Source organism: Melospiza georgiana, chromosome 1, assembly GCF_028018845.1.
Source record: "Melospiza georgiana isolate bMelGeo1 chromosome 1, bMelGeo1.pri, whole genome shotgun sequence".
NCBI classification, from domain to species: domain Eukaryota; kingdom Metazoa; phylum Chordata; class Aves; order Passeriformes; family Passerellidae; genus Melospiza; species Melospiza georgiana.
Window position 1 is genome coordinate 34,162,063 of NC_080430.1, and position 12,281 is coordinate 34,174,343.

Here is a 12,281-nt window from a genome sequence, read left to right on the forward strand (position 1 = left end):
ACAAAGTTGGCACTCTCTTCTCATGTGTTAAACAGAGAAGAGGGAATTGTATCTGGGAATTTAAATGCATATGGCTGGTCCCACATGTACCAATATCCTTAAAAAACAGAATTTAAAAACCAAAGCTTCATATTTTAAGTTCCTCTTTGCTATGTTTTACTTTTCACTGTGTTCCATCAGTTTGTAAAAAAGATTGTACTCTGGATGACAACTAAACTGTCCATAAGTGACTCAGCCTAAATTTGTAGTGATATATTGTTCCTCTCACAACCTCAGCACACCACATCAGGAATTTTAGACTTCAATCTTCCTGCTTAAGACTGCGCTGCTAATTAAAATTTATTATGCTGAAAGCAACATTTTTGATCATCATATTACCCTTCTCAGCCAGAAATGCAGAATCATAATCCCTTTCAAAATTCTGACAAGAACTAGCATCCCCTCAAAATAAAGTTAGCATGCCAAAGTCCAGTCTTCACACATTTTCCACATGATGGGCTACTGCCCTCCTGCCAGTGCTTAGTAAGAGCATAAAGCAGAAGCCACCTTTTCTCACTGAAGTTCAGCTGTCCAAGTAAACCTAGATCATACTTCCCCTCAATATGACCTTTTTTACTCAATCTTTAATATTAAAAGAGATATAAGGAATAATAAAGTACCTGATTTTCTGCCTTCAATGAGATCTACCTATGAGAAAACCAAGACAAGAAGTTTCTCATTCCTTTGAATGGCTGTCACACACTTAAGTTTGTATCTCTCTCTCCAATACTCAAAGTAAATAACTAACCTCCTACAATAACTCACTTAAATTTCCAGTGCTGTCATCCCCAAGACAACCAAACATCCTCTCCATGTACATTATTATGTTACTAAAAAGTGGTATACCAAGACAAGACTGGAGGGATAAGAAGGGCAAAAGGAGAAAGGATAGAAATTCCTAGTTGTATTTTCCATTCTCCAACCTTTGATACCTTAGTTGCTAGCAGTGCTTAACCGAGGAACAGTTTTTGCTTTAATATAGTGCCTCAAAAATAAACTCAGTACGAATGTAGTTGCAGGAAGTGGGAAAACACTTGTGTGTATGCACAAAATAAAACCTTACACTGAACTCTACCAGCCTTCTTCAGTGACAGTATTCAAATGACTAGGCCTAACAAATAGGAAAAATAAGGGGGGGGGGAGCTTAATCAGTATTTGTATTTGAGATTTAACATGTAAAAAGGAACAGCATGCAAAATTCAGTCACACAATTTTTCATTCTCACTTGATCAATCAAACTGCAAAACGTGATGCTCATATTAAGTAAATACTATATATCATGTAAAATAGTTTACTCCAGCCTGCAAAGACTGTATAGAAGTTTTCCAAAGAAACTACATGAAAACAAAGTGCTGATGCCTGTTGCTTCATCCAAAAATTATAGCAAGAAAATCATGTTGCAGGAGCAATAAATTTTGCTCGTTTTCAAGACTGCACTTTGATGACAGTTAAAGCACAATCCTTTCATTTACTCTTTTTCCTCAAAGCTCTCCAAGTGACCAGTTTTGCTTGCTCCAGACCTACCTTCCTCCACTTTAACTATGGGGAAATTTAATAAGAGATTCTCAGACTGTTTAAAAATTTTCTACTAAAAAGCATATTTTATTCATAAGCTATAGCCAGATGTGATAATCTGAAGAACATACAAGTCCCCAGACACATTTTTAGTACTTCTTTCATCCTTACCTTCTCAAGGCAACATTTCTAGACCTTCCATAGAAATGGTGATGATCTAAATTATTTCATCACACCATTCACTGTGATTTTTAGATCCAGTAATTATCCAATTACACACTCCCTGCAGAGCCAAAGTGACATGTCCTCCTCAGAGGTCAAGTTACAAAGTCAAAGTTTGGTCCTTTAATATTAGTGACATTTCTTACTATAAAATCAGGTTACCATAGCATAAACCAAAAAAAGAAAAAAATCCCTATATATTATAAAAGAAGATTACAGTGTTATTAAACAGCAAAGTTTAAGCCTACCATTGAACCTGCATTTAATAACTAGGAAACGTGAAAATTAAACGAAAAACAGTAACTTTTTTCCCATTTACTTCTCAACCAAAAGTAAGTTTGCTTCCAACTTGAAAAAAAAACTTGGTATTTCAATTTTAAAGTATTTTGGTGTGCTTTGGTTTTTAACTAATCAAGACATATGTATTTCCCAGTGCATATATTCTTCAATACGCAGATGGAAGGGGAGTAAGAAATTACAAGACATAACATTGTTATACAATGTACTATACAAAAACCTGTCATTTAAGTTGCAAGAAACCTAGTCATCAATAAGTGAAAAAATACCTCGCTCAAAAATCAATTATGTTGAGTCTTTTGTATAGAGAAGTAGTACACCTTTCAGGCAACTGGTATTAATGAGCAGACATGGCTATAGAATCTCCATCTGTTTTTCTGACAAAGCTGTGACTACTCCAGTCTCTCATTGAAATTCCATTAATCTGGTGCACCAAGGACCAATGCGAAAATCAAAACTCCATCTAACCCTTTATCAGCTCACAATAACCTACAAGTGAACTCTGCCTGTTAGCATACAGCAAGTTATGATTTTGCTATCAATCAGGCTGTTAGCCAATAAAAAAAAAATCAAGTTAAGACCAGAGTGCCTGGCTGCACTGTTTTGTTTGGTCTGTCTTGTTTTTCAGTTTGTTATTTTGTTGGGGGGTTTTGTTGTGTTTTATCCCTCTTCCAATTTCTATAGGGTGTCTGGACATGTAAGCCCATGCATCATTCTCTTTCATTGTGATTTAATTGCTGCCAGCAATCAAGTCAAAGCATCACTGAAGTGTGCTTGAATTTCATTAGATGATATAACTTATGCTACTTTCCTACAGTACCTAATAAACCATAAAGAAACCAAAACACATATGGCTTGAGGGAATAACTGGAAAATTAGGTGGCCATTTGGGAACTGAGTGAACTTTTGAACCAGAGGAACAGAGAAAAAGAAATATTAAAAGGAAAGCCAGACTTAGAATGCACACAGAGACGTGGGGGTTTGACCTTTTCAGTACCTAGAAAATTACATTAGCATTATGAAAAATACATATCATGTTTAGAGTTTATAATCCATCAAAGTTTAGATACTTTGTTAGTGCCTACCATAAGGTAAAAGTCAAAAGGACAACATAACAATCAGATTTGACAAAAGGCCTTTAGGTGACCTGTGCTAATTTAGTTATCCCATACTTATTGTTAAATGGATTATCCCTCTTGTAATTAATACACCATTAGACAAAGGTCACACAAAAACTCCAGGATTTTACAATGACTGTAACATACACATAATACACTAATTCTTTATCTGTTACCAAGCGTGTGCCTTCACAAATTATGTTTTGACAGTAATGCCGCAAAGTCAAATTGCGACACTTTGGCAAGTCATACAAACCTTGCAGCCTAACTCAAGTATATAAAGAGAAATGCCTTGGGGCTTTTTAGCAGAAAATATATGTAGAAGGTTTTACATAAAAATAGAAAAGGACTCAAACATAAATAAAAACCATCTCAATTTGATTACCTACAGATAGAGCCCTCTGTTAACGCTGAGAGCCTTGATCCTACACAAATCAGGTTTTAGATCTGTACAGAGCCCTGCTGAATTAAACTGGTAATTATACAAAATCAACATCTACAGACCATCTTACAGACCCAGTTCCTTGAGTAGGATTTAAATATGGAACATTAACAGACCGCTAAAAAACTAAAATACAGTATTAAGCTTCAAGAAACCCATTTATGCCTATTAGAACTGAAACAAATGGCACCTCTGGGGATCAATCCACCTCTTATAAGATTTTCCCAACATATATTTTCATACACAGGCTAGGTGGCTAGACTGGAATGATGGATTATATATAGTAAAATCAAAACGGTCTTAGAATGACACATTAGACATTCAAAGAGAAAAAGAGGAACACTGTATACTCCAATAAATTAAGTATTTAGAGATCAGAATTTTTTCACTTTTTCTCAAATTTTCTTCATGTTACACTCCCATTAGGTAATTAAAGAGGATTTATCATAAAATACAGAAAGACCAGCAAGGTAAAATCACCTCAAATATAAAAGAATCGTACCCTCTATATTTCTACCTAAACTGGTATGAATTAGTCAAGATATTGTTGAGCAGCTATTATACCTCCTCTCATAACTTCCAAAACAGGCTAAAAATTAATCATCCATCTGTACAAATTCATACAGTATTTCACATACTCTTGCATCAGCATTCTCCAGCCGTTCATTATTTAGGTTATGAACGTTATCACTTTTCTTTTGATTAAGTGTTTTGAAACATTTCTATAATCATACCTCCTATTAAATAGTCATATAATTTTGTCACATACCCTTTATGCAATCAGTACGATGTTATTAAGTTATAATTAGAAATAATGATAAGATTATGTTTGTAAGCAAAAATAAATACACACAAAGTTGCATTCATCTGTAGTTTTGAAAATTAGCTTGTGTTTTCTAAAAGCCATACTCAATTTGACTGATAATTACATTTCAACCAGAGAGCAAAAAGGCCTAGTTTTACTTTTTTAGTAGAAGGTCAGACTGCCAACATGCAATAAGCTCAATATTAAAAAAAAAAAAAAGTGTGATTATTATTGTTATACATTTTACAGAGTTCTGGACATAAAAAAAATGCATTATTCTGAATCAGTGGTTAGAAGGTTTATCACTTATGCATGTACTTGACTTATCCCTGTTCTGCAATAGACATAATTTTATACCTCATAAAAGCAATTTATGTTTCCAAAGGGAATAATCTGGATAATATAAAATGTGGAGTGCTACATTGCAGGAAGCATATTTTCGTTCAGCAATTGTATTTCTAGATGGAGCTGCACAGTTTGATCATCATATCATGTCAGAAAACATCATTCACTAGTAAGTCTATCTAACTTCCAGTGCCAAAAATTAATATACATCATTAATTTATTTGTACATATATTTAATTTACTGCCATATATTATCCATAGAAGATGTTTATATTATGTATACAATAAACTAATCTCAAAAATATGGACACTATGCTAAAGCAAGCTTGTTAACTGTTGAAATATTCAATTGTTCATGTCTTCAGAACAGTCGCATTTAGCATTGAACTTAAAGAATACAAAATAAAACAACATGGAAAACAGCTATGAAGTGTGGACTTTTCCTAAATGCAAACCCAAACTTAAAATTTATATAATAAAAACATTGTACAAAACACTGTCTTAATGGAAGGAAACAGTGTAGGAATAATTAATTTAATATTTTATGAACCTATTCTGCATGGAGTTTGCAGAAAAATATCAATCACATAAACTGTTTCATTATTTATTAGATAAATAATACATTAAGCCATTAAGTAGCAAAATAAAATTAAGCAAGAATCTGATAATGTTGAATTAACAAACAATTTGTTACTACAAATATTCACATTGGTTTAGCCACTGATCTATCTTTAAAAACATATGTATCTACAGAAGATGCTTTGTTATCAAAAAACGTGAGTTGAGAAACACTGTGTAAATTTGAGACAGCTTCACTATGCTCTAGGACCACTAGAGAGAGCTCTTCAGTTCCTTTAAAGGTTCTTGTAAAGGTAAGAAAAGCATTCAGCTGCGCTGCTTATCTGTTTATCTGTTTTCCAGCGCTAACATTCGCATCACAAGGATCTGATTACATCAGCTCATAGCAAACTGGCAAATCTAGTACTTTGAAAGGTAAACAGTGTCACATACCATCAGAAGGGGCTTCATCCTCTTTATCATATCGGTCAGATGCTATTGAGACGCTATCAGGAGGCGAAGAAAGAGAGTTCTCTGACTCTTCCTCATCTTCCAGCTCTGTAAAAGTCAATACACATTGCTAGTGAAATAGCTTATCACACAAACACACAGAATAAAAGTATTTCCAATAGCCAGGAGGATATTAATTCCTATCTGGAACTGAAAAAGTCCTATTTCTCAAGGACACTGGCAGGCTCCAGCGCAGCTGTGAGCGATGCCATTCTAGGGTTACCTTCTGGCCCGATGTGTAAACGCTGCTGGAGCAGTTTCCCTAAACGCTGTCGTATAATGAACCTGCTCCCAGCACGGCACAGCTGGCAGCTTCTCACGATGGGGGAAAGAAACACCACAGCAAAGAGGCAGGAAAGGGAAAACACTGGCAGAAGGAATAAAGGAGAGCACCAGGCTCCAAAGTTCTGCCTGTCCTAGTGCAGGATGGAGCTGGCAGCAACTTCCCTCCCAGGAAATGCCTAACCACTGCTGGCAGCAGAGCAGTGACCTCTGCCCACTTTTACTTTTCTTCACTGTAATTAGGCACTGCCTTGCAAAGCTCTGTGTGTGTTCCTCCCATGAAACCAAAAGTGGAATAGCCTCCTGGCAGCACCTGGTATCACCTGTGGCTTAATGCAGCATTCTGTAAATGAATTTCTGGCCCAACTGAGAGCCCTGCTACAATAGATACAAAATCTACAAAATCAGTTAATCTGATGCACTTTGATCAGTGTCATGCATAAGCGAGAAGGTCTAGGAAGGATACAGTGAAATCAATATTAGTTGAGGCTTTCACCTGATTAGGCAAAATTTAACTTCTTCCTGAAACTCAGCATATTTTCTCAGATATGCTTAATACATCTAGGCAATGAAGAGGGGAGAAAATAACAAACTACATTGCTCCTAAAAAAAACAAAAAAAATCTTTGTTAAGGAGAAAAACCTAAATATGACAAAAATCATCAGACCAGAATCCTAAAGTTGATGCTCCAATAGATTAAATAGCCCTCAAATTTCTTGAAAATCATGTAACATTAAATTGTTCAAGCATTGCCTTTTGCTGTATACAAACACAAAAGGCTTCCCAGAGACATCCAAATATCCTTCTCTATTTATGTGCTCCCTTTTGGAGCACTGGATCAGAAAACTAATTTATAAGAATCCAAAATAAACCCATGCATAGTGAAAATATTCTTCTTCACAGGTGCAGAAATTGCATTCCTCAGTAGGACTGCCTAACCATGGCTGAGTTTTACCCCTTCCCATTTAATAATGGAAATATACAGAAAAGTCAGAGACTATGACAGAAAGCTCCATGACTGTTTGTAAAAAGCAGCAAGTTTTCCATGCAGTAAAAACAACAATATCTGAAATTTGTTTTGCTGGAGTTCTTTTACATTCAATGGTTGTTAAACACTAGCTAGGCTTTCCCTTCATTAATTTAGTATGCTTTACTTAGGAAAGCTTCCTCCCAAGCTCCCATGCCATTTAACAACTGCTCTGAATCTGAACCTGACTCCAACCTATTTTTGACACAGTCCTCTCCCAGTAGCACTCCAGTCATCGTGTTAATCTGATCAAAATATTTGCACTTCATCACACCTGTCAAACCAATCAAAAGTAAATTATTTCTCTCTAGAACTCACCTTTTCCTCCAAATAGAAAAACACAGAACAGATAGAACATGAACAGAAAATATTATGCCTCATTTATAACCAGCATGATCATCTTTTACACTTAGATTCTAGAGATCAGGTGCCTGTCTCTGTTTGCCTATATATATCTTTATTAGATTATACACTCCATCTAAAAAGAGCAAACACAATATAATGGCAAAATTCCATTCCATTCCAAAAGTTCCACTGTTTCCTGTCCTAAACTTTTACTAGTACTACAATGCATAGGATATATGTGTATGTGTAAGCCCTGGTTGTCAATTTAAAATATCCTCTTATTAGCTATGCATAAACACGTCATCATTGAACCTTCATGAAAGTGCCAGCATAAATTTAAAATATTAGGCTGTATTTCTAGAAGAAAACAATTCCAGAAACACCACACTCCAGCACATATAATTCATGGGCTGAATGGCAAACCTTAGTATATTTGAATGAGAAGACTTGTGGATGACAAGTAGGTGAGTATACACATAGAAAGAACACCTACAGAGCATTTTGTCCCACTCAGCAACACATAATAAACTATGTAAGTTTGCAAAGCTGCACTGTTATCTTGCTCTTCCACTAAGTCACCATATTACCATTTTCCAGTTACACTTAGGATTTCAAAATCAGTAAACATTTGTCCTTTACTTTCATATAAAAGCCAGATGACCTAGGAACAAGGGAATTTTCAATACCTACATACATATTTAGGGCATACCATACATATACCTATCATTGTGCTGGTTTGACTTTGATAGAGTTAAGTTTTTTCGCAGTAGCTGGTATCAGGCTATGTTTTGGATTTGTGCTAAAACCAGTGTTGATAAAACAGGCATGTTTTAGTTATTGCTGAGCAATGCTTACAGAGTCAACACCTTTTCTTCCTCTCACACCCCCACACCAGTGAGTGGGCTGGGGTGCACGAGAAGTGGTGAGGGGACACAGCCAGGACAGCTGACCCCAGCTGACCAAGAGAATACTCCACACCATAAGATGCCATGCTCAGCATATAAAGCTGGGGGGAAAAGAAGGAAGTAGGAGACATTAAGTGTGAAGATGTTTGTCTAAGTCTTACTTGTGATGAAGTCCTGCTCTCCTAGAAATGGCTGAACACCTGCCTACCCTGGGCAAGTGATGAATGAATTCCTTGTTATGTCTTTCTTCTGTGTACAGTTTTTGCTTTACCTATTATACCAACTTCATATCAACCCATGAATTTTCCCACTTTTACCCTTCTGATTATCTCCTCCATCCCAGCAGGGGCAAATGAGTGAGGGACTATATGGGCTTTAGTTGCCATGTGGCATGAAAATCATGACTGTGGCATGAAAATTATATACTGTATTTGAAACAACAAAAAACATAGCAACACCGAATGTAGATTCCTAATAAAACAAGCTTCTGTTTCATGTCTAGAATATCCAAATTCAAAATGCTCTTAAAACAAAACAACCAAAAAAAGAAAAGTGTTGAGAGTATTATGAAGAAAGAAATTTCACACTCAGTGCTTTACATTTGTCAAAGCATTCTCTAGATTTTAAATTCTAAAGAAGGCTTGAAGACTTCCATAAAAAAAGCCCTCACTGAGAAAAACACTCAGAACCAAAATATAAATCCTATGTCATACAATACTACATTTAGCTATCCACACTTTACATGAAAAATGAGGAGAATAGGTGGCAGACTCTGGATAGAGGTACAAGCAACCTGCACACATGCAGGACTAGATTAAACAAAAAAATATTCCATTTTTTATTTTAAACCAAAGAAAAATAGCAGCAAATAAATAATAGTTTTCATCAATTTATATTATACACTGAAAAATACAATTCTTCAGTAATCTAATTTGTACAGAAGAACTGCAGGCATTTCAATAAGAAAGCTGACTCATTATGCTCTGGAGTTTTAACAGGCAACATTTCACAATGTGTTTATGGACTGGCATAAAAGGAGTGCTTTCTGGTATCAACCTTGGGGCTCTTGCCTCCTAGTTCTGTCAGGGTTAAAAGATATCTTAGGACTGTATTCTGTCAATATACAAAGAAATTGCTCCTGACAGTTCACAAAGAGGCTTCCTGTTGATCCTATGTCATCTCCTACATTTCCACTCTGAGCAATCTCTGCCCTTTCTCCTCTTTACATGCTCCTCCATCAATGTGTTGCATTGAAGTTTATACTCCACCTATGGAGTAAGAGCAGTCAGAATTGCATTTGAAGCTCCATGTGTTACTCCTTGAACAGTCAGAGGAGTCAGTGTTGAGCAGCACAAACCACTATTCTCTTCAGGTGCCAAGTATCTAAAAATACACCCAAAAAGCATCAATAAATTAAAGAAAAGCATTCAACTTGCACTTATGTAATAGAAAACCGAACTACAAAGCAACAATAGGCATCAGGTAAATGTATTCAATACTATTTGCAGGCATAATTGAAAGCATTGCTGCCTAATCAAACATCTAAAAGCAAAGCATGCTCAAACAAAATGTCTATAGACTCATTAGTTGGCAGCCATTCCATTACAATCACACATAATGTCAGTAGTGCCTTGAACCCATGCCAATGACAACAGCATAAATTTTGCATCTCATTTCTATGGTCATAAAATTAATGACCAGTTTAAAAATACTTCTTTGCAAAAGTTATTGCCTAAAGAAATGACACGACTGTGTCCCTGTTATGCAGCCACAAGTATAATTATGGAGTTGATGCTCATTAATATAGTTTCTTGTTTCCCCAAAATAGCATGATTTATCTGGAAGTTGGGGAAAAATAGATTAATTAATGATAGATATTTAACAGTCACAATAACAAAAATATGTACGTGAACTGACCCTATTCTCTAGTTTCTCCAAGTTAACTAATCTCCTACAGGTTTGATAGCAGAATCAATATTTTATGATGTCTGTAAAAAAAAACCCATACAATGTCATTCCTTATTAAATGCTACGTTTTCCATTACAGCTTATTTATTGATTCAGGAAATAATGCATACCAAAGGGTAAGTTTACCACATTAGGAATGGAGCATAAAACAAACTCTCTTCATTGTAACAAGGGCTGTACTTCAGTTCCTACCCCTTGTTCTGAAGACTTCCAATAAATTTAGTTGGTACTATATAATGAGTAGGACCATATTACACTGTAAGAATTTAGCTTTTAAAAAATTCAGATTTTTTTCCCCCAATAATTCATTTTATTCTTCAACACTGCGATTATAACATAGAATTCCTAAGCATTAAAGATACTGTTTCCACCACTTACTCTGAAAAAAAGCAAGCAAGATGTTTCAGCCAATGTCTCTGAAAGAAACTCGCTAGCTCACATCCTCAGATAACTAAACACTTTCAATTTATTTCTAAAAATGTCTAGACAGAATGATGCATTAAAACTGCTCAAGTATAAGAGAAATAAAACAACTCAGGAAAATAAAAAGACATGTAGGTCAAACCACCCTGCTTCTTGCCATTTCAGAAGGTCCCAAGTCACAGCAGGTTGAAATCAGTTCATCCTGTCCAATCTCTGCTGCAGTAAGAACCCATGAAACAAAGGACTGGATGAAGGCATCAAGCAGACCAAGCAAGGTTCTCACTACTCAGTTTTTCATAAGAACAAGTAGACAAAGCTGCTTTCAAGCTGGCAGGGGTATACTTTAGCCCCTTGATAGGGGCATCCTCTATTTTTAAGATGCTACTGACCCAATCCACCAGTCATCCTGCAAGACTGGATTCTTCTGACAATCAGTTTTTCAATGCATGCCTTGCCATACAGTCTGCTCCAACACACTCATTCCTGAAGGGCCTTCTAGGGTCCCCTATTAACATGATGATTTTTAATGGCTTGTTTTGTAAAGGTCAAGTAGAAACTCTTTAACAGCTAATTCTTAAAACAATACAGAAAACAACATTAAGTGTGCAAGCAAATGTGCTTCAAGCAAGAAAAGCAACTGCAGCTTTTGCTTGATGAGTCCTTTCTTATGATCTGTAATTGTAAGTTCTTTCTTAAGATCTCATTCTTATGATGCATATCAGGCCAAAACCATTTTGTGCTGCACTGGTATGTCATGTTACTTGAAATTGCACTTGGTGTGGACACTTCAAAGATAACAGCTGTGTGTAGCTGAAAGGGACAACACAGTGACATGCCTACAGTGAACCCTCCCAGACTGCTGGGACAGAATGGTATTTGGCACACTTTTAATGATGGTCTCTCCAGAAATACGTCATGATGATCCTCAAAGAACTGGGTAACAACTAAGCCATATCTTTCCCATTTATGGTTAAAAACTAACCATGTATTTATGCTCTTGACTAAAAAGTTCAAGTGTGTTAAAATATAGAACTTGTGTGCACATGCAGCTCTGGTGACCACAAGATACTGACTCCATTTCTGAAGTCCAAAGGGACTTCTACTTGCTGCCATTTCCTGAAAAAGAGTGCACAGAGGGGGAAAAAATAAAAAGGAAATAACGACCCCTGTACAAAAACAGAAAAGAAAAAAAATACAAAATCAAATCCCTTGCAAATAGTGCTACTCTAACAGCTTGACTATTTCCAGGAAGCAGAGGTCTTGCGCTCCAGACACACTCTGCTCTGCCAAGAGCCAGAAGCATCTGAGTCATCTAAAGGTTTCTTACAGGTGCTCCCCATAATTACACTGTGAATAACACTAGTGCTCTAGAGACACAGTTTTGCCCTTTATTATGTTACAGTGAAATAAAAACAAAAGTGGACCATCATCAGTTTTTATCAGAGTGAAAAGTGCTAGTTAGAAAATGTCATGTCATACT

At 36.0% G+C, this 12,281-nt stretch overlaps 1 protein-coding gene across 2 annotated transcripts in view; it reads right to left on the reverse strand.

Moving 5' to 3' along the window:
* The window catches only part of SKAP2 (src kinase associated phosphoprotein 2), a 120,336-nt gene that overhangs the window by 91,523 nt on the left and 16,532 nt on the right, over nucleotides 1-12,281 (reverse strand). For both annotated transcript variants that reach the window (XM_058040588.1, XM_058040582.1), the window contains exon 4: nucleotides 5,795-5,899. In XM_058040588.1, the coding sequence (XP_057896571.1) occupies nucleotides 5,795-5,899 (105 nt within the window). The remainder of the gene's footprint in view (nucleotides 1-5,794; nucleotides 5,900-12,281) is intronic.